The sequence below is a fragment of the Nicotiana sylvestris genome, chromosome 5, assembly GCF_000393655.2.
Source record: "Nicotiana sylvestris chromosome 5, ASM39365v2, whole genome shotgun sequence".
Lineage (NCBI taxonomy): Eukaryota > Viridiplantae > Streptophyta > Magnoliopsida > Solanales > Solanaceae > Nicotiana > Nicotiana sylvestris.
The window spans coordinates 179,311,254-179,335,175 of NC_091061.1; the positions used below are offsets into that span (position 1 = coordinate 179,311,254).

At 42.2% G+C, this 23,922-nt stretch overlaps 2 protein-coding genes across 2 annotated transcripts; one reads left to right on the forward strand and one right to left on the reverse strand.

Moving 5' to 3' along the window:
- Positions 1–17,775: 17,775 nt before the first annotated feature.
- LOC104218036 (auxin-responsive protein SAUR21-like) lies at positions 17,776–18,054 on the reverse strand. The gene has a single exon (XM_009768434.1). The coding sequence runs from the start codon at positions 18,052–18,054 to the stop codon at positions 17,776–17,778; it is 279 nt and encodes a 92-aa protein (XP_009766736.1).
- A 929-nt stretch (positions 18,055–18,983) lies between these two features.
- On the forward strand, positions 18,984–19,439 carry LOC104218032 (auxin-responsive protein SAUR68-like). Its single transcript, XM_009768429.2, has one exon. It carries the CDS (start codon positions 18,984–18,986, stop codon positions 19,437–19,439), a length of 456 nt encoding a protein of 151 aa, XP_009766731.1.
- The last annotated feature ends 4,483 nt before the right edge of the window (positions 19,440–23,922 follow it).

The window sequence follows — 23,922 nt, forward strand, 5'->3', positions numbered from 1 at the left end:
AGTCAAAATATTGTCAAAGATCCAATCCCATATCCAAAAAATGGCACCCAAGACAATCTCAAGCATGGAAAAGACTGATGCTAAATAAGAAGGAAGTAGAAACAGTAATTCATTGGAGACTTCACAGTGGGAAATGCAGTTTCTGATGGGACAATTGGCTTGGTTCTGGGCCTTTGGCACACAGTAGAACAGAAGGGGGCAAACCTGGCAACATCTTAGTGTCCAACTTCTGGATTGAAGGCCACGGGGATCTCTGAAAGCTCAGTGAGCATGCCCCAGCTCACAAAATCACAGAAATCATGCAAACAACCATTCACTTCAACCCTGATTTGCCTAATAAGCCTATCTGGACTCCTATTGCAAAGGTAAATTTACATGTGCCTCTGCATGGGACTTTATCAGAAAAAAAAAAGCACCCAATTTCACCAACAGGAAGATATGGCATAGTAAAGTTCCATTTAAGTGGTCTTTTTGCTTGTGGAGAGCAATTAGAAACAAACTCCCAACCGATGATAGGGTGCAAATTTTCAGCAATCCAACAGCCACCAGGTGTGTCTGTTGCTCCATGCATGCTTTGGAAACAGTGAACCACCTTTTCAACTCTGGGAATTTTACAAGAATTATATGGAAGAAATATGGTGGGTATGTAGGCATCCAAACCTAGAACATGCCTCTGAGGTTGCTTCTTATGAAATGGTGGATGTTGAAAGCTAATAATACTGTGCATAAACTCATCCTAGATACTCTTTCCATCATCATTTGCTGGAATCTTTGGAAGAACAGATGCAGCGCCAAGTATGGGGCCAAAAAGTCTTCCCTTACCAGGGTCCTCTACTTAGTCAATTCAGATATCAACCTACTCCTAAGATCCAACTACCCAGACATCCAATGGCCTTTTAATTGGGGGGAAATTTACCCACTCATTGAAAACCTCCAGCACTACATCATCATAATTCAAGTTACATGGAACAAGCCAGACAATGGATTTGTCAAGATCAATTCAGATGGAAGTGCAATGACAAATCTTGGTAAGATTGGAGGGGTTGTCATCATCAGGAACCAAAATGGTCATTTCATTCATGCAATGGTCATTCCATTGGGAGAGGGTACCAACAATTATGCTGAAACCGAAGCAGCTAGAATAGGAGTTTAGTGGTGCTTGGATAATGGATTTCCCAGAATCCAGTTGGAAGCAGATTATGCACTCCTAGTTAATTGGTTGACAGAGGAAAATGACCCTCCATGGGCTTTAAGTGAGAATATCTCTCAACTCAGGCTCCTATGCTCTCTCTTTGAGGATTTCAAGATTACTCATGTCTATAGAGAAGCAAATTGCCCGGCTGATTCTCTTTCAAAACTCAGTCATGAACTCACTCTACCAGCTCACTTCACCAATGTTGCCTCACTATCATCCCACATCAGAGGTCAAATAATCCAAGACCAATGGAGCATCCCAGCCTTCAGATACAAAACTACCAAGAAAATCAAAGTTCCTTCACACATGGCATTTACTTCTTCTCATGGCTATGGATGACAAAAGAAAATCTAGGGGAGTTGAACTAATTGTCCAAATGATTCTAGCCATTCACTCAACCAAAAAGTTCACCAAACAAAGGCACTGGCCAGACAGAATCCTACCACTAACCTTGTTCTCTTTTTTGCAGGTCCTTCTCATTCATGAACTTCCCATCCCATTGTTGTTATTTCAGAGTGTGGTATCAGCACTTGTGCTCATTCTCCTAAAATTACAACAATGGTTTGATGAAGGTCATAAAGAGAAACAGGTCATTCAAGGCTCAGAAGCCACTCTCTAGTATGCTATTTGCATAATATCCATGATAAGCATACTGGGGAATGTCTCTTGGTTCAACACAAACCACACCACACAGGCCTTTCACCATAGTAGCACACCTTTTTTCTATATTATTCACCACAACAGACCTCCAGATACTCACCATATGTAGGAGAATCTTCTCCAAAAAGAAAGGAAATACCTGAAAATCATAGTCCTCGGATGGCTTAAAAACCAGTTTTTCTTTCTCTTTTCTTTTCATACTCCTAAACCCCGCAAGAACCTAGGAGATCCCCTCCTCTTTTGGCATCTCAACTCTGTACACCCCATTGAACTTTCCAAACAAAATAGTCCCAAAAAACTGGGCAGAACTACCTATTTTTTCACTGACTTTGTTTCTTGTTTTGCAGGTACATTCTCTTCCTCCTTAATCATTCAACTAGTATGGTTTTTGAGAGTAGTAACAACTTCCCCTTTGTTCATTCTCCTAAATCCAACCCAGCTGACATTCATCCATCATCCCCACAGAAAAAACACAACACAATTGCAATCAAAAGTGCTGAATGCAGTACTCGCACCTGTAGGTTGTGCAGATTTTGCAGCACCGCTTTTACCAGTTTCTGAAATCAGTTACAGCTCACCCTTCTCATATAAATCTCATTTCCAATCCAAAGAACTCCACCACCCAAACTGTTCTCACCACTACTGCAGCCCCCCTTATACATGCAGTCATGGCTCTTTCAGCCAAGTTCCTTCTTTCAGCATGAGCATCTATTCAGCTGATTGCAGTCACAAGAACCTGCAATCAACTGTTAGACCAAGGATCCCAATTTCTCCCCTTCCCCCAGACTCATCTCCAGAATCTACAAGAACCTGGAGATTGAGCTCTCTTTCACTAACTGTTTTTCATTTTGCAGGTTCAGAGAATTCACTTGATCAACTGGTACTGTCTCAGCCAGTGGTATCAATATTTCTAATGCTCATTCTGCTGAGAAAGTATCTTTTGATCCAAGTCTCTCCCTTCATCCACACACACACACACATATTTACATGGTTCATTGCAGGCATATCACCCACAGCAACAAACCATCAACCAGACATCCCAGCATGAACAAGTGTGCATTCAACAGGTTCAACCATACTGGAACAAATGTGCCCCTTTCAGTTACTCTATGGCAACCGCACTCACAGGCTGGATCACTCTACCAGGAAATGAATCAGTTTTTGGCTCTCTTTTCTGTCAGAATTTCTAGGCAGCAGCAGCACATTTCAACCTCACTAGGACTATTTTTGTCAACTATCTTCCATTTGGCTTTCCTTGACCTCAATGTCAAAGCTAAATGGTAGATAGTCCAGCTCTTTGAATTGGATTATGTACCATTCTTCATTAATCTTTCCTACAGGTACATGGAAGAAAACCTTACATCTCTTTTGCTTAACATTCATAGGTTTACTAGTACTTTTTGTATAGTTGACCTAGGCTTAACAAAATTGTTTTTTGTATCACCAATTGACTATATTTTTTGGATAGACAATTGGTCCATCCTTATAGGTCTAACCTACCATAGTGTTAGAGTGCATCTTGGCTACCATATGTGGTTGACCAAATGTATTTTCATCTTTATTGTGGAGGTAAGGTTCAGGTCCCCCTCCACCTTTCTTGTAATATATGTTTTATCTATGAAAATCAGCACTAGGCACAATGCCTAGTGAATTCAAAAAAAAAAGTGAACATTTATTTTTAGTATACATTCCAAGTAAAAGTAAACGGAGTAAGTAAATAGGAGACAAAATAAGCTATTATCACTCCAAAAATGAAAAGTTTCTAAAAATGATGGGCTCCACTCCATACAAGTATTGTATTGGATAATGTACCATTATATATGGTAGAGTCTCATTGAGTATTACTTCTTGGGCGGAAACATATGCTCTCCTCCCTAGATCATATATATAATATTGGTGCATCACTGTAAGTGAGATTGTGAGTTTAAATATTATGTCAATCTTATTGTTTTTTTTTCCTCCAAAACTAGGCATCACATGGTGCGTGTTAATTAAGTACAATTCTTTTTCTTTCTTTCTTTGGGATTTATTCTTTCAAAATTTTCACATATTAAAATTCTCAATTTTTTGTTTGCACCGAAAAATCTTATATGATTAAATAAAATGTGCATGTTAAACTAGTGGATAATGCAGTTCAAACAGTCTTAATGACTAGTAATTTGAAGCCTTAAGAAAGCAGTTTTTTTGGCACTCGCTTCCTTCGTCTTAAGTCAATTTCAGTTTAATTTTTCGATGCGGAACTCTTAGTCGAGCTGATGGCAAGATCGATTTTTTTGTTTGGACTGAGCATATCCAAGAAAGACACAAGTGGTCGCCTTGGGGACAATTTTGATCTTAACTACGCAGGAATATGAACAAAACATGTGTTGATCCCAATATTTTCAGCGCGGATTATGGATACAGATGTAAGAAAATTACTATTACAAAATAATAATTTTGAACTTATAATTGCAAAAGTGTAATGAGTGCAATAGTAAGGACCAAACGCTGAACCTGTACAATTTATATCCTGGATTCAGTACCTCTTCATAACAGTGCACCCAAGGGCGAAGCTATGCTCTTTTAAGGGTGGTCAATTGACCACCCTTCGTCAACAATTTGCACTATATATATAGGTAAAATATTAGGTTTTAGAGGCATATAACTTATATTGAACACCCTTTGTCAGAATTTTTCTTTTTCTTCTTTCAAGTTTGAACAGCCTTGAAAAAATTTCTGGTTTCGCCACTGAGTGCACCCATCTTTTCAAAATCTTGGATTCGCCTTCGATTACTCCTAATAGAAAGTAAATAGTAGGATTTTTTGTGAAGCTTCTTCTTATTGTTCTACTCCAGTTGATTAGAATTATTATTGTTACTACTGGGTTTTCTTTGAACTTTAATAGAAGAAAGTAAGAAATTCCCTATATCAATGGACAACGAAAACTACAAGTGGATATATGAAGCTACAAAAAAAGCTCCAGTTGATTAGTATTTTTATTGTTATAGAGGTTTCTTTGAATTTGTGACGACCCAAAGGGGTCATCACCTATTTTCTCTCTCTTTTCGTGCTTCCGAGGCCTTGAAACCTCATTTTTAGTCACCTCGATTTGCGTGCACAGTCCGGGCGCATAGCCAAAAAGCTTAAATATGAGTTCTGTGTGAAAAATGATGAATTTTGATATTAATATGATTAAAGTTGAGTTTGGTCAACATTTTGGGTAAACGGACCTGGACCCATGATTTGACTGTCCCGAGGGTCCGTAGAAAAATATGGGACTCGGTTGCATGCCCGAAATCGAAATCCGAGGTCCCGAGTCCGAAAAATAATTTTTTAAAAGAAATTATTTTTTTGAAATTAATATGGAAATTTGTAATGAAAACGGATTAGAAAGTGTTGGTATCGGGCCCGTATTTTGGTTCTGGCGCCCGGTACAGGTCTTATATGTGGTTTAAGTGCTTTCTGTAGAGTTTGGTTGAATTCGGACGTCGTTTGACATATTTCGGACTCAAAGTTCTAAATTTGAAAGTTTATGAAGTTTGATGAAAAATTGATGATTTTGAGGTTGATTCCTCATTTTTGATGTTATTTTGGCGATTTGATCGCACGGTTAAGTTCGTACGAGGTTGTTGAGTTAGTGTGTGTATTTGGTTAGGAGCCCCGAGGGCTCGGGAGTGTTTCAGAAGAGTGTCGGAGTGGCTTTTGAACTTAGAGTTGCAGAAAATCTGCTGTCTGCTGTAGCCAGTTCCTTGTGCTATGCGATCGCATTGCTTGACCACGATCGCATAGTGCAAGTTTCAGAGGTTCAAATTTACTCTATGCGATCGCATAACTCCCCCGCGATCGCATTGTTTTACTTTGAGAATCCTGTTTTTGTTCTATGCGAACGCATTACCTCTACGCGACCGCAATGCTTTAGCCCAGTTTCATTACAAATTACTCTATGCGATCACACTCTCCTTATGCGATCGCAGAGCACTGTCCCCCTCTACTCTATGTGATCGCACTCCTTGTCCGTGATCGCATAAGACAATTTTGCCCAGTGATTTTTATGTTTTAAAACAGAACAGTGACGGGATTTTTCACCCAAAAACACACGAACTCTTCTTCTCCACAACCCCTAGGCGATTTTTAGAGCACTTCTTTACCAAAGCTTCTTGGGTAAGTATTGTTTAACTTGTTTCCTTCATTTTCCTTCATCATTTATCAAATTCCTAGGCAAAATCATGAAATCTAGGGTTGAAATTGGGGGAATTGGGTAGAGTTAGGGCTTTTCAATTTTCTTTGATTTAAACCTCATTTTGGGGTCGAATTTGAAAACAAATTGTATATTCGAGCTCGTGGGGGAATGAGTGATATGAATTTAGTCCGAACCTCGTATTTCGACCAAGCGAGCCCGGGGTCGATTTTTGGAATTTTTGGAAGAAAGGTTGGGAATCTATAATCATGCATTGGGTTTGATTTGTTTAGCTATTATTAATATTATAAAGTCGTTATTTCATAGATTTGATTGAGTTGGAGCCAAATTCGAGAGGGAAAGCGATCGTTGTGTATTGATTTAGCTGTGGAAGTTGAGGTAAATGTTCGGTCTAACTTTGGCTTGAGGGAATAGGAGTAGAGTCTTGTTTTCTAATTGCTAATTGTCGAGTATGGTTTATAGGCATGGTGACAAGTATCTATACACTGATGTCTAGCATGACCGTGAGTCTTAAATTGCTAAATTGTTGTATTTTTAATTGAAACCTATGAGAACTGGGTTAGAAATCTTTAGAACTGAACAAGTAATTATTATGAACATGCATCGGTACTAATGGTTTTAAGTAAAAATTGAATAAGTTTGGTTATAGCTGGATCTCCCTTGCCGGGATAGTTGATTTGACATTTTGTTCCCTTGCCGGGAGATCACTATATTATTTGTACCCTTGCCGGGTAAATCGTTGTGTTATTTTGTTCCCTTATTGGGATTTTCTCTCGAAAGATTGTATTGGAAATGAAATGGGAGCGTGTGGTACGCCTACCACGTGATATTATGAAATGGGAGCGTGTGGTACGCCTACCACGTGATATTATAAAATGGGAGCGATTGGTACGCCTACCACGTGAGATGAGGAAATGGGATCGTGTTGCACTCCTGCAACAAGAGGAAATTGAAACAAGTGAAAGTAGTTTGTTTACCAATATTCCATGTTAGAAGAAATCAGACGTAGTTTCTTTTATTATTCCTGATATTCTGTTTTTTCGTCTGCCATCCCCATTAGCATGTTTCCCCCTCCCAGCTTTAATTGTTTACTTTCCGTTGTTATTTCGTTGTACTTGCATATATATCTGCACAAGTTTGTTTGGTAGTCTGGTCTAGCCTCGTCACTACTTTGCCGGGGTTAGACCGGACACTTACCAACACATGGGGTCAGTTGTGCTAATGCTACACTTCTGTGCTCTTTTGCACAGATCACAGTGATGGAGCAGCCTTTGGACATCAGCAGTAGATCGGGAGCAGGCCTTCAATCCAGAGTGAGATACCGAGGTAGCCTTGCAGGCGTCCGCAGGCCCGGTGTCTCCCTTATCCTGTTTTAGTTGTTATCCCTTGTATTTCGGGACAAACTCTTGTCATTTCTTTCTAAACATTGTATTTAGTAAACTCTTAGAAGATCGTGAGCTATATGACACCAGGTTTTGGGGTAGCGTATTGTGTTAACTTCCATAGTTTTTATTCAGTTTCTTTAATGTTAAGTCTTCCGCTTTAATATTTTAAATGCAAGGTTTTATGTTATTATTATGAACTGTGAAAAGGGGAATTAAGTTGGCTTGACTAGATCCTATCAGTAGGCACCATCACGACTCCCAAGGGTGGAAAATACGGGTTGTGACAAGTTGATATCAGAGCACTAGGTTACATGGGTCTCACAACTCACGGACGAAATTGGTAGAGTCTGAGGGATCGATACGGAGACGTCTGTATTTATCCCCCATAGGCTACAGAGTTAGGAAAACTTCACTTTTGTTCTTTTTTGTCGTGCGATTCAGTTTCTCAAATACTGATTGTCTTTCTACTCTGTTCTTTCACAGATGGTGAGAACACGTGCTTCCTCTTCTACCGCACAGCAGCCCGAGCCCCCAGCAGCAGCTCCTACGAGGGGCAGAGGGCAAGGCCGAGGCTGTGCCAAAGGCCGAGGCAGGGGCAGAGCTCAGCCCCGAGCAGCAGCCCCAAAGATGGATCCTTAGATTGATTATGACGGGTAGGTTCCAGCTCTAGCAGCTCAGGTGGGCCCAGCTCAGGTCCCAGAGGGGTTTATAGCCACCCCAGTTCTTTAGGACACTTTGGTCAGATTGATAGGCCTTATGGAGAGCATCACTCCAGCGGGTTTGCTTCCAGTAGCACCAGCCACCTCTCAGGCTGGAGGAGGGGTTCAGACTCTTGCTATACGTACTCCGGAGCAGGTAGCTGCTCAGGCTCAGGTTCCAGTGGTTCAACCAGCTGTGTCAGTTCAGTCGGGTATTGTGACTCAGACCGGTGATGGAGCGGCTATGTCCGTAGATGCTTTGTGGAGGCTGGATAGGTTCACCAAGCTCTTCACTACCACATTCAGCGAAGCTTCTTCAGTGGACCCCCAGGATTTCTTATACATCTACCATGAGGTTCTTCGGACTATGGGTATTGTGGAGACTAATGGGGTCGACTTTGCCACCTTTCGTCTAGCAGGATCTGCCAAGACTTGGTGGAGGGACTATTGTTTAGCCAAACCAGCGGGGTCGCCATCTCTGACTTGGGACCAGTTTGCAGAGTTGTTCTTGGAGAAGTTTCTCCTCGTTACTCACCGAGAGGCTCTTCGCAGGCAATTTGAGCGCCTTCAGCAGGGCTCTATGACAGTCACTCAGTATGAGAACCGGTTCATTGATCTAGCTCACCAAGCTATTGTCATACTCCCCACCGAGAGAGAGAGAGAGTGCGGAGGTTTATTGATAGGTTGATTCAGCCGATTCGTCTCCAGATGGCCATGGGTGCCGGGAGTGAGATTAGTTTTCAGGAGGCGGCCAATACGGGCCGTCGAGTTGAGATGGCTCTGTCATAGGGAGGTGGTCATGGGTAGGATAAGAGGCCCCGTCACTCAAGCAGATTCAGTGGTACCTTGTCTGGAGGTAGAGAATCTTATGGTAGAGGACATCCTCCTATGCCCTTTCAGTTAGCTCTACCGGTCTCTCATGGTACTTTATATGGTAGCGGTTCTCAGCCGTATTATCCTGATCAACAGTCTTTTAGTGCACCATCAGCACCTATCAGTGCACCACCACTTCGTTATTCCCAGCGGCCGAGGGCTTGTTCACGTGTGGCGATATGAGGCACATTGTCAGGTATTGCCCTCGAGCTTCTGGCAGCTCTCAGCATCAGAGTTCTCGTGCTATGATTCAGGCACCGAAGGTTCCACAGCCTGCCCAGCCAGCTAGAGGTGGAGGTAGAGGTCATAGAGGTGGAGGTAGAGGTCATAGAGGCGGAGCTCAGACCGCTAGAGGTAGAGGCCAGCCAGTAGCCAACCGTCCCAGAGATGTGGTTCAAGGAGGTGGGGCCCAGCCCCGGTGTTATGCTCTTCCAGCCAGGCCAGAGGCTGAGTCTTAAGATGCAGTTATTACAGGTACTATTCTGGTCTGTGATAGGGATGCTTCAGTGCTATTGTATGTGTCGTCCTATTTTGCACCGTACTTGATCATGCCTAGTGATGCTTTGAGTATTCTTGTTTATGTATCTATACCGGTGGGTGATTCCATAGTGGTCAACCGAGTTCATCGTTCTTGTGTAGTAGTGTTTGAGGGTCTTGAGACCCGTGTTGACTTGTTGTTCTTAGATATGGTGGATTTTGACATCATATTAGGGATGGATTGGTTGTCCCTATATCATGCTATCTTGGATTGCCACGCCAAGACTGTGACCTTGACATTACCAGATTTGCCCCGTTTGGAGTGGAGAGGGACCCCAAGTCATGCCACCCGCAGTGTTATATCATATGTGAAGGCTCGACGCATGGTCGAGAAGGGGTGTTTAGCTTATTTGGCATATGTTCGCGACTCCAGCGCAGAGGTCCCTTCTATTTATTCTGTTCCTATTGTTCGGGAGTTCCCCGAGGTTTTCCCCTCAGACCTGTCGGGTTTGCCGCCCGACAGGGATATTGATTTCGGTATTGACCTGGCTCCAGGCACGCAGCCTATTTTTATTTCGCCGTATCGCATGGCCCCGCCAGAGTTGAAAGAGTTAAAGGATCAGTTGTAGGATTTGCTTGAGAAGGGTTACATTAGACCCAGTGTATCGCCTTGGGGTGCGCCGGTGTTATTTGTGAAGAAAAAGGATGGGTCGATGAGGATGTGCATTGATTACCGGCAATTGAACAAAGTTACGATAAAGAACAAGTATCCACTGCTGAGAATTGACGATTTGTTCGACCAGCTTCAGGGTGCAAAGGTGTTTTCAAAGATAGACTTGAGATCTAGCTACCATCAGTTGAGGATTAGGGCATCCGATGTCCCTAAGACAGCATTCCACACTAGGTATGGGCATTATGAGTTTTTGGTCCTGTTATTTGGGTTGACCAATGCCCCAACGACGTTTATAGAGTTGATGAATCGAGTGTTCAGGCCCTATTTGGACTTGTTCGTGATAGTCTTTATTGATGATATTATGATATACTCCCGCGGCCAGGAGGAGCACAAGCAGCACCTCAGAGTGGTTCGTCAGACTTTGAAGGATAGTCAGTTATATACTAAGTTCTCGAAGTGTGAGTTTTGGTTGGGTTTGATTGCATTTCTGGGTCACGTTGTATCTGTAGAGGGTATTCAGGTGGACCCAAAGAAGATTGAGGCAGTCAAGAACTGGCCTCGACCAGCATAAACTATAGAGATTCGGAGTTTCTTGGGGTTAGCAGGCTACTATCGTCGATTCGTGGAGGGGTTCTCGTCTATTGCTGCCCCGATGACCAGTTTGACCCAAAAGGGTGCCCAGTTCATATGGTCAGATGAGTGTGAGGCGAACTTTCAGAAGCTCAAGACAGCTCTGACTACGACACTGGTATTGGTTTTGCCCACAGGTTCAGGGCCTTATACAGTCTATTGTGATGCTTCCCGTATTGGGCTTGGTGTAGTATTGATGCAGGTTGGCAGAGTTATTGCCTATGCTTCGAGGCATTTGAAGATCCATGAGAAGAATTATCCGATTCATGATCTAGAGTTGGCAGCCATTGTTCATGCTTTGAAGATTTGGAGGTATTAATATGGTGTGATGTGTGAGGGGTACACTGATCACAAGAGTCTTCAGTACTTGTTCAAGCAAAAAGAGTTGAATTTGAGGCAGAGGGGGTGGTTGGAGTTGTTGAAATATTATGATGTTACTATCTTGTACCACCCGGGGAAGGCCAATGTGGTGGCCGATGCATTGAGTAGGAAGTCCGCCAACATGGGTAGTCTTGCTTATATTCCGGTCAGCCAGAGACCGCTTACTTTGGATGTTCAGGCCTTGGCCAATCGATTTGTGAGGTTGGATATTTCTGAGCCTAGCCGAGTGTTAGCTTGCACGGTCGCTCATTCTTCGTTATTAGAGCGTATCCGTGATCGGCAGTTTGATGATCCCCATTTGTGTGTCCTGAGAGACACGGTGCAGTGTGGAGGTGCCAAGAAAGTGACCTTAGATGATGATGTCTTCTTGAGATTGCAGGGGCGGGTTTGTATGCCCAATGTTGATGGGATTTGAGAGTTGATCTTAGCGGAGGCCCATAGTTCTCGGTATTCTATTCACCCGGGCACCGCGAAGATGTATCAGGATCTGAGGCAGCACTATTGGTGGCGCAAAATAAAGAAATATATTGTTGCATATGTGGCTCGATGTTTGAACTGTCAGCAGGTTAAGTACGAGCATCAGAGGCCCGGTGGACTATTTCAGAGGATCGAGCTTCCCGAGTGGAAGTGGGAGAGGATTACTATAGATTTTGTTACTAGACTCCCATTGACCCGGAAGAAGTTTGATGCGATTTGGGTCATTGTTGATAGGCTGACCAAGTCAGCGCATTTTGTTCCTGTTGCAGCCACTTATTCATCCGAGAGGTTAGCTGAGATCTACAGTAGAAAGATTGTTCGCCTTCATGGGGTGCCGATATCTATTATTTCGGACCGGGGTACGCAGTTTACCTCGCGCTTTTGGACAGCAGTTCAGTGAGAGTTGGGCACCCAGGTTGATTTGAGCACAGCATTTCATCCTCAGACGGACGGACAGTCCGAGCGGACTATTCAGATATTGGAGGGTATGCTCCGAGCTTGTGTTATTGACTTTGGAGGTTCGTGGGATCAGTTCTTGCTTTTGGCGTAGTTTGCCTACAACAATAGCTACCAATCCAACATTCAGATGGCTCCTTATGAGGCATTGTATGGTAGGCAATGTCGGTCTCCAGTTGGATGGTTTGAGCCGGGAGAGGCTCGATTGTTGGGCACAAATTTAGTTCAGGAAGCCTCGGACAAGGTCAAGATCATTCAGGATAGGCTTCAGACAGCTCAGTCCAGGCAGAAGAGTTATGCAAATCGTAAGGTTCGAGATGTGGCTTTCATGGTTGGTGAACGAGTATTTCTCCGAGTGTCACCTATGAAGGGCGTGATGAGATTTGATAAGAAGGGCAAACTTAGCTCTAGGTTCATTGGCCCATTTGAGATTCTTGATCGTGTGAGAGAGGTGGCTTATAGACTTGCCTTGCTGCCTAGCTTGTCAGCCGTGCATTCAATTTTTCATGTGTCCATGCTTCGAAGGTATCACGACGATCCAGCCCACGTTTTAGATTTTAACACTGTCCAATTGGACAAGGATCTGTCTTATGAGGAGGAGCCGGTGGTTATTCTAGACTGGCAGGTTCGACATTTGAGGTCGAAGAGTTTTCCTTCAGTGTGTGTTCAGTGGAGAGGTCAGCCTCATGAGGCATCGACCTGGGAGTCCGAGTCTGATACGCGGAGCCGTTATCCTCATCTATTTCCCGACTCAGGTACTTCTTTCTTTTGTCCGTTCTAGGACGAACAATTATTTTAGAGGTGGAGAATGTGACGACCCAAAGGGGTCATCACATGTTTTCTCTCTCTTTCCGTGCTTTCGAAGCCTTGAAAACCTCATTTTTAGTTGCCTCGATTTGCATGCACTATCCGGGCGCGTAGCCAGAAAGCTTAAATATGAGTTCTGTGTGAAAAATGATGAATTTTGATATTAATATGATTAAAGTTGACTTTGGTCAACATTTTGGGTAAACAGACCCGGGCCCATAATTTGACGGTCCTGGAAGGTCTGTAGAAAAATATGAAACTCGAGCGTATGCCCGGAATCAAAATCCGAGGCCCCGAGTCCGAGAAATGAATTTTTAAAAGAAATTGTTTTTCTGAAATTAATATGGAAATTTGAAATGAAAACGGATTAGAAACTGTTGGTATCAGGCCCGTATTTTGGTTCTGGCGCCCGGTACAGATCTTATATGTGGTTTAAGCACTTTCTATGGAGTTTGGTTGAATTCGGATGTCGTTTGACGTGTTTCGGACTCAAAGTTCTAAATTTAAAAGTTTATGAAGTTTGATGAAAAAGTGATGATTTTGAGGTTGATTCCTCGTTTTTGATGTTATTTTGGCGATTTGATCGCACGGTTAAGTTCGTACGAGGTTGTTGAGTTAGTGTGTATTTGTTTAGGAGCCCCGAGGGCTCGGGAGTGTTTCAGAAGAGTATCGGAGTGGTTTTTGAACTTAGAGTTGCAGAAAATCTGATGTCTGCTGTAGCCAGTTCCTTGAGCTATGCGATCGCATTGCTTGACCACGATCGCATAGTGCAAGTTTCAGAGGTTCAAATTTACTCTATGTGATCGCATAGCTCCCCCGCGATCGCATTGTTTTACTTTGAGAATCCTATTTTTGTTCTATGTGAACGCATTATCTCTACGCGATCGCAATGCTTTAGCCCAGTTTCATTACAAATTACTTTATGCGATCGCACTCTCCTTATGCGATCGCAGAGCACTGTCCCCCTCTACTCTATGCGATCGCACTCCTTGTCCGTGATCGCATAAGACAATTTTGCCCAGTGATTTTTAAGTTTTAAAACAGAACAGTGACAGGATTTTTCACCCAAAAACACACGAACTCTTCTTCTCCACAGCCCCTAGGCGATTTTTAGAGCACTTCTTTACCAAAGCTTCTTGGGTAAGTATTGTTTAACTTGTTTCCTTCATTTTCCTTCATCATTTATCAAATTCCTAGGCTCAAATCATGTAATCTAGGGTTGAAATTGGGGGAATTGGGTAGAGTTAGGGTTTTTCAATTTTCTTTGATTTAGACCTCGTTTTGGGGTCGAATTTGAAAATAAATTCTATATTCGGGCTCGTGGAGGAATGGGTGATATGAATTTGTCCGAACCCCGTATTTTGACCAAGTGGGCCTGGGGTCGATTTTTGGAATTTTTGGAAGAAAGGTTGGGAATCTATATTCAGGCATTGGGTTTGACTTGTTTAGCTATTATTGATATTATAAAGTCATTATTTCATAGATTTGATTGAGATGGAGCCGAATTCGAGAGGGAAAGCGATCGTTGTGGATTGATTTAGCCGTGGAAGTTGAGGTAAGTGTTCGGTCTAACTTTGGCTTGAGGAAATATGAGTAGAGTCTTGTTTGCTAATTGCTAATTATCGAGTACGGTGTATAGGCATGGTGAAGAGTATCTATACACTGATGTCTAGCATGACCGTGAGTCCTAAATTGTTAAATTGTTGTATTCTTCATTGATGCCTATGAGAACTGGGTTAGAAATCTTTAGAACTGAACAAGTAATTATTATGAATGCGCATTGGTATTAATGGTGTTAAGTAGAAATTAAATGAGTTTGGTTATAGCTGGATCTCCCTTGCCGGGATAGTTGATTTGACATTTTGTTCCCTTGCCAGGAGATCATTATATTATTTGTACCCTTGACGGGTAAATCGTTGTGTTATTTTGTTCCCTTATTGGGATTTTCTCTTCGAAAGATTGTATTGGAAATGAAATGGGAGCATGTGGTACGCCTACCACGTGATGTTATGAAATGGGAACGTGTGGTACGCCTACCATGTGATATTATGAAATGCGAGCGTGTGGTATGCCTACCACGCGATATTATGAAATGGGAGCGTGTGGTACGCCTACCACGTGATATTATGAAATGGGAGCATGTGGTACGCCTACCACATGATATTATGAAATGGGAGCGAGTGGTACGCCTACCACGTGAGATGAGGAAATAGGATCATATTGCACGTCTGCAACAAGAGGAAAATGAAACAAGTGAAAGTAGTTTGTTTACCCATATTCCGTGTTAGAAGAAATCAGACGTAGTTTCTTTTATTATTCCTGATATTCTGTTTTTTCGACTGTCATCCCCATAAGCATGTTTCCCCCTCCCAGCTTTAATTATTTACTTTCCGTCGTTATTTTGTTGTACTTGTATATATACCTGCACAGGTTTGTTTGGTAGTCTGGTCTAGCCTCGTCACTACTTCGTCGGGGTTAGGTCAGGCACTTACCAGCACATGAGGTCGGTTGTGCTGATGCTACACTTCTGTGCTCTTTTGCACAGATCACGATGTTGGAGCAGCCTTTGGACAACAGCAGTAGATCGGGAGCAGGCCTTCAGTCCAGAGTGACATACCGAGGTAGCCTTATAGGCGTCCGCGGGCCCGGCGTCTCCCTTATCCTGTTTTAGCTGTTATCCCTTGTATTTCGGGACAAACTCTTGTCATTTCTTTCTAAACATTGTATTAGTAAACTCTTAGAAGTTCGTGAGCTATGTGACACCAGGTTTTGGGGTAGTGTATTGTGTTAACTTCCGCAGTTTTTATTCAGTTTCTTTAATGTTAAGTCTTCCGCTTTAATATTTTAAATGCAAGGTTTTATGTTATTATTATGAACTGTGAAAAGGGGAATTAAATTGGCTTGCCTAGCTCCTATCAGTAGGCGCCATTACGATTTTCGAGGGTGGAAAATCCGGATCGTGACAGAATTATAATAGAAGGAAATAGGAAATTCCTAAAAAAATCACCCACCCTCACAGGTGGATGTAGTGTAATGATTATGGATTAATGTGAATCTAATAACTTTTGTCTAAACCCTATATTTTTATTAAAAATTTAACTTGAAACTTAATCCGTAGATCGATTATTATTATATATTAATTTGAGATTGATATAGAAACTCATAAACATATATAAAATCCTTCGTCTGTCTCTAAACCTCCCTGCACTAAAATCCCACTGTAATATGTACACAATGGTCAACTAAAAGTACAAGCTGATATATGAAGCTACAAAGAAAAGGAAGGGTAATATCCCAGCAATTTCTTTTGTCTCACCGACAATAGTTGTACTAACCAAAAGCAGTATTATGGTCTTATTTTTCTTTGTGCAAATAGGAAGTGACAACAAATGTAGGTCATAAATCAGAGGGAATCTTACTTTTCTCAAATGCTTGATATAAAAGAATCAACTACAATAATTAATTAAAGTTCAAATACATATCCAACCCCTGAAACAAGATGCCACGAACTTAATGTTAATTCTATGAAAAAGAATAAGAAAATTGTATGTGAAAAAATTACATTGTGGTAAGAGAATAGTAGATGATATTTTCAAAAAAGTTATACAGTACTATATGTTAGAAGAGATAGAGAATTATTGGTATTGGAAAAGTTTGTATGAGATGGGGTCTACTCCATAAAATTATTGGTATTGGACCTAGTCAACTAGGGTAAATTATTAAAGGGTAATATTCCAGTAATTTCCTTTGTCACAGACAACAGTTGCACTAATCAAAAGCAATACTATGGTCCTATTTTTCTTTGCGCAGATAGCAAGTGACAACAAATATAGGTCCATAAATGTGAAGGAATATTACTTTTCTCAAAAACTTTACATAGAAGAATCAACTATTGTAATTAATTAAAACAAAAATTACCTTTGTAACGTCCATGTTGATGACTTGAAATCTAAATCGTCACTTTTTCCTTTTGGGAATAAGAAGCAATTTTGATATATGCATTATATCCTTTGTACCAATTTTCCGAAACCCCAATAAATTCTTACTATTAAATACAATTGAATCCCGCAATTAAATTCATTAAGAAAATATTACTCCCTCCGGTTCACTTTAATTGATTTTTTAACTTTTTTTTTTTAATTAACCTAAGCTAAATTCTCAATTCTAGTTCATAATCTTGTTACACAGTGAAATGAACTCAAATTCATAAATTTTGAGGTTAGAAATTGTCCATGCCAAAGCTAAATTTGGCATACAACAAATTCAACTTTACCCATATTACCATTTGGATATACAATTTGATGGACCAAAATTTAGTAATTTGGTCAAATTAGACCTCAATGAGTTATAATTCAATGTGTTTCTATCAAAAGACTAAGCGAAAATTGAGATAGGTTGACCAATTTAGTAAATATAAAAGAACGATTAGACTAGTGGCGTATACATGATTTTGCATAAGTTGTGTAGACACGTTAAAAAATAGAGAACCAACATATACTTGTAAGTCAAAACTCGATGAGCAGGGCGACAAGCCCCTAACAAAGGCAATGGTCACATCGAGTATGTCCCCCCAATAGTCCGGCGCGTTCCTCGCTTATTTACACATTTCTTTCAGCACTTAAAGTCCATTTACTTGTTTGATAGAAAGAAATAAGAATGAAAAACAGCAGGCTATAAAGCAGACTAAATATCTAAAAGCTGAAAAACTGTAAGACTGTGAAACAATAAGAGCTGTCTATGTCATAAATTTTACATGGGAAATGTTCCATCCAAAAGTTCTTGTGGTTCTGAACTATACAATGAACTCTACAATCTCCTCTTTCTCATCTCTGGTCCTACTCCTTTACAAAATTTCATAGGCAAAAGAATTTGCACCACAGTCCTACTCATGGTCTCCTCAAGCGGGAAGTGAGATCAACGAACACATCCTCTTTGATAGGTATTGTGAGACCGCCCATTGGATGATCAAATCCAAACTCTTCTTCAGCTTGAGCTAACAAGTCTTGAAATAAAGGCTGGCTCAAGTATGATATTGGCACGACGAATCTCTTCTTCTGGCTCTCTCCTACATATACTGCGCAATGTCCTTTTGGAACACCTCCAGATATTGAAGACCTTCTTAGGATTCGATTAGCCTGAATAAATGGAGTCATTTTAATACCCATTGTCTCAAGAAGTATTTGGTAACTCTAAATGGTGAAGGGAAAAAAAGAACAAGAATTTGAGAAATGTACAGAAAATGGAAGTTTTCTTTTGTAATCTGGATACTTGTGTTTTGCTCAAATCTTTTGTTGTCTGAGTATATATAAGTTAATGGCAAGTTTCATACTCAACTAGTGATAGACAACGGCACATGAAGTTTTATATTGGTTTGCCTACTCTGTTATTGTCAAAGAACTTAGATCATAAATTTGTTGAACAACAACATTAGGCCCCACTGCTTCTCATGATTTGGAACAGAAGACACCCTTAAAATTCACAAGAGTGGATGAAGTTTATGACTAAGTATCACATGGTATTGCCTTCTAACTCCTTGACAAGCACTTAGAATTTTGGGCTAACATGGTTTCTCATAATCCCATTAACCTAAACTATTCCTACAGAGTCCCTCCTCTAAAACTCAGCTTTAATGCATTTGTTTTTACAGCACAAATAGACAAGATGACAATTCAGAGGTCCCCTATCTACATGACCAAGAAGGGAGAAGCACATGGTTTTGCTTCTAACGTGCAATTGCTCATCTAATGGTTTCAAATTATTGGCATTAGTGAGAAGTAACCAAGTATGAGCTGATATCATTACTAATAGGCCCCGGTTGTCGATCAAAGTAAAGAATAGAAGAAACTTAGCTTCATCCACAAATTTAAGGCCCCATATCAACATAGCCAACAGGCATCAGCACATGGCTTTGCCTTTGGTTGTTAGTAGCAAAACTTCAGCTCCAACTCAAAGCTTGTTTACAACCTCTTGTTATATAACCCCCTTTTCTATGGACCTTTTTCATCCTCAAGTAAAAGCATTATCTATTCAGCCATCAAAAGTTTCTAAATTGCTTGTTTACTTTCTTGCTTCCTAAATTTCAAGAAAAAGAAAAATGGAAAGAAAGACAATGCTCAGTACTAAGAAGCTCATCAAAATGGCAAGGAAATGGCAAAAGTTCGCGATCAAGCAGAGGAAGAGGATTTCACTTCCAAGAAATGGTAGTGATGCAGACAGTGGTAGTACATCTTCATCCTCTATTGCCGGAAAAGGCCATTTTGTAGTCTATACAATTGATCAAAGGCGCTTCGTTATTCCTTTGGCTTATCTTGAAAACGAGGTCATTATGCAACTTTTAAGCATGTCCGAAGAAGAGTTTGGACTACCAAGTGGTGGTCCTATTACATTACCCTGTGATTCGGCGTTTATGGACTACATCATTTCACTAATCAAGAAAGGCATAGCCGTTGGAGATCTTCTCAAAACATTGCTCCTCTCAATTCCATCATGTTGCTGTTCAACTTCTTCTATTCACCAAGAAAGTGGAAATCAACATATTCTTGTTTATTGAGTCATGAGAGACTCTTTTTGTAAATGACAGCTCAAAATTGATTGTATAGCAGTAAAAAATAGGCAACTGAGAGCTTGTATTATTACAGATGGAATAGAGCTTTACCTTGAAATTAACCAGATCTATAACTCCTTTGCAATTTGACAATTGAGAAGCTTTAACATTCTCATCTTGGAGTAGCACTATTATTTTATTGCAGGCAATCAACTTTGTCCATTGAAACTTACATTTACAGACATATGATCCCACCAACGCAAGGGATTATCTATATGGGATAACTAATACCACCATTTTGGTATAAAATTTATACCAGTATTAGCTAATACCCCCAACCAAACATGGGATTAATAATCTTATCCCGGTAACCAAACGACCATGGAGTGTTCCTCTTGCGGGCTTTCTTTCCGGTTAATTTCATACTGGATCAATCTATATTGAAAAGGAAGCTGCAAATTACAGCAACCATTTTAGAGTGTAATGATAAAGCTCAGTGATTCCTCCTATAGGGCACTAACCGGGCTACCACTTCAGTTCTTATTTCTAGTAACAGGTCATTCATGATTCATATCTAAATATACAAATGGATCCTACAAGTTTTCCTAAGGCCAAAATAACAGAGCCCAACAATTACGAGATGGTGACATGGTCACAAATATATCAAAGATATTTACATGTGTATTTTCAATTAGCTTAAAGCATCAAATTCTGCACTTCCCCTAGCTTCCAGATATTCAATTCAAGAAACTAAGCTGAACATGCCCTTTTCTCACACTGCACTCACAATCATGTGATTTAATACCTCGTTTTCGCTACCACTAGACAAGATGTGGAGTTCATCTGCTCAGAAGCATGTTCAGTTTTATTATATATCTGGAGATCTGGAGAATGTAAATTTAAGAATTTTATCATACAACCACACAAAGTAGGTCGGAGAGCTGTAAATAGTGATAGTAGTACTTAATTGCTGGTGTCAATAGAGTCAGCAGCATAATTGTGCAAAATGTCAGGCACATCAGTCTACTGAATTAGGAAACATGAACATATAAAAGTATTGAGTCTTCTAATCAAGTGACTTGAAAAAATTTGCTTATATAAAAACTGGCTATATCCATTTGACAGAAGGTTAGTCATTTTAACTAACTTTACAAGCAGAAAATCCTTGTTTTCTAGTACTACTATACAAAATGGTTAAGAAAAAACAAGGAATTTTTTCCCTCATTGTCAAGTCCCACTTAAATGGAAGTGACATCTCTACTCTCTCTCATCTTTCTCATTTCTCAAAGATTAAGCCATGCATGTGTAATGTTACGCAACGCCTTCCTGATGATCTTTGGAAGGGCAACGTAAGGCTAAGCAACCGATGTCAGTGCGGTTGCTGTCCGCCAATGAGGTCCTCGCCGCACGCTAGACTAGATTGTCAGTGCCGTGCGGGAAAACCAATGTCGTGGGCAATTGCGGAAGCTTGAGAGAGAGAATTGAGTTTTGAATGATGATGATGATTTTATTGCTGAATGAAAATGATGATTACAATGATGTGGTGTCGAGGGGGAGAGACACCAGAAAATGCTGATTGAAATGTTTGATTGTTTGGTCCCCCTTAATAATGCTTAAAAAAAATAAACCAACATTACAAGACTAGTCCTAATAAAGCTGTAGAAGCACACTGAAATGAAAATGATGAAAACTAGTCTATGATTACAATGAAAAGGACTTAGATTATTACAAGGAAAAACTAAGTCCGATGGCAGCATCTTTGTCTTGCAGGTCTGCGCGCGCGTTGCTGTGGGCGCGCGCGACACTTGATGTGCTGGCCTGAGGCTGGGCACTGGTGCTTGGCATCAGGGTCTGTGCGCGAGGCGCTGTTGGAATGGGCCTGCAGCTGGGCGCTGGCGAGGCATCAGGATCTGCGCGCGCGGCATTGTCAGGGCGCGCGGCGCTGTTGTCAATGGCCAGCCCTTGGGCGCTGGCGAGAGGCATCGGTGGGGCGACAGAGGCACATGCGCGCTTGTCACTTGGCGCAGCCAAGACCACGGGGCCGACCATGGCGCTAGGCATTGTGAGGCTTGCTAGGCCGCCATGGGGCGCGGCCAAGGGGTCATGGGGCATGTCTGGAAAGCAGCCCATGACATTCTCCCCCACCTGAGTTGGCGCCGTCCTCGGAGCCTTATGATGATGATGATGATGATGATGATTCTGATGGTTGTTGGATGGGAGGTCTGCGCCCCTCTGTTCTGTGAGCTTGCTGTTGTAGCGAAGCAATGATTTCATGCGGCTGACATGGAAGACTGGATGGATCTTCCACCAGGATGGAGTTTTGACCTGGTATGTGGACTTCCCAATGCGTTTTTCAATGGGCAGGGGCCCGATGTATTTTTGTTGCAGCCGAGGGTCATGGGTCCTTTCTGCAAACAAGTACTGCTTTGGGATGCGTAGCATTACTTTGTCCCCTGGTTGATGTTGGGAAAAGCAACGCTGTTGTTCGGTGAACCTTTTTGCCCGCTCTTGGGCCCTTGTGAGATAGCTCCGCACTATCTCCATGTTGCGCTCCCATTCGCTCGAGAAGTTGGCAGCTCGAGGAGATTTCGGCATGGTTGATGCATTCACCGTCTGCGGGAGAAGCGGTTGCTGTCCGGTAACAATTTCAAAAGGGCTTTTGTTTGTATGATGGCTCTTTTGAGAATTGAAACACAGTTGAGCAGCACCCAGGAGCTTCACCCAATGCTTTTGTGATCCGGTTGCGAAGTTGCGGAGATATTCCTCCAGCATGTCATCGAACCGGTCTGTCTGGCCATCCGATGGTGGATGGATGGATGTGTTGTGACTCAATGTTGACCCAAAGCACCTGAAGAGGTGGGTCCAAAAGTTGCTAGTGAAGCGTGAGTCGCGCCTACTAACAATGTTCTTGGGCAGGCCCCAATGTTTGACAATGTGCGAGAAGAAGAGTCGAGCTGTATCTTCTGCTGAGATGTTTTGCGGGGCTGCTATGAAAGTTGCATAGTCTGAGAACTGATCTATGACAACCATGATGGATGCAAGATTGCCGACTTGGGGCAATCCCATGATGAATCTGAGGGAAACACTTTCCCATGGTCTCTGAGGGACATGTAATGGCTGCGAGGGTCCCGGCTGTGATGAGTGATCCGACTTGTCCTTGTGGCATGGCTGACAAGTCTTCACACGATGATGAGCGTCACCAGTCTTTTGAGGCCGATGACATGATGACTGATTGTTGCTGCGAAGGGTAGCCTGAACCTGAGGTTCATGTCTGTTGACTACTTTCTCCAACTGCATGGCCGAGATGTTTTCAGCGGCCATCTTTATGGGGAAGCATGGTATGGTGCAGGGCTTGGCCCCTTTTTCTCCCATCATCAGGAGCATGTTGGCAAATGGTACCGGAATGGTGTTGGTTTGCCTCATGAACTCTAAACCCACTATGATGTCGAAGTCATCTATGATTGCGATGCGCAGGTCGATGCTTCCTTTGTATGGGCCAAGTTTCACTGGGACATTTGTAGCTGTTCCACCCAATGTCTGAGGTGGTGAGTTGATAGCCTTGACGCGGCCTTTGCTCTTTTGTACCACAAGACCTAGGCGCTCTACTTGCGTTGATGACAAGTAGTTATGGGTGGCACCCGTGTCTATCAATGCGTGAAGGGGCTTGCCGTTCACTTTCAATTCGACGAACATTAGGGTCCTCGCTTGCTTAGGAGGTCCTTCGTCCATCTTTTCTTTCCCTTTCCTGGTGATCGGGACTGATGTTTTCTTAGGAGGACATGCACTGGTCCCCGCTAAGGCATGAGGGATAGAGCCAACAATTGCATTGAAGGCGCCTACCTGGTCGTCGTCTGATGAGTCTGATGTGTCTAACTCATCCTCGACCGTCTGATGAGCATTGACCTTGATGTTTGGGCATTCATTGTTCCAATGTGCCCCGCCGCAATGACGGCATTCTGAGGGAGGCTTTCTCCCCTGATTGTTGTTGATGGATGCAGCACTGTTGCTGTTGGAGGGAGGAGTCTTAGTTTTGGATGCACTCCGATCTCCCCCACTTTTGCTTGGGCCACCATTGCTGGGATGGTGCCCGTTGGATCCTCCTCGGACAGACGGCTGGGGCCTGTCGTTCTGAGTTCCCAAATGATAATCGCCAAGGCATTCTGCAGCTTGAATGGCCTTGGGCAGGGTGTCTACCCGTTGTCGCTGTAGTTCCATACGGGCATGAGGTTTCAAACCTTCTATGAATGCGAAGAGTTTGTCTTTGTCCCCCATGTCGCGTATGTTTAGCATGAGTGCGGAGAATTCGCGCACGTACTCCCTCACTGATCTGGTGTGGCGGAGGTCCCGTAGCTTTCTCCTTGCATTGTATTCCACATTTTCGGGAAAGAACTGCAGGCGTATGGCTACCTTCAATTCGTCCCATGTCTGAAGAGTATCTTCACCGGCCTTGATGGCTTCGTGTTTGACCCGCCACCAAAGTTTGGCATCG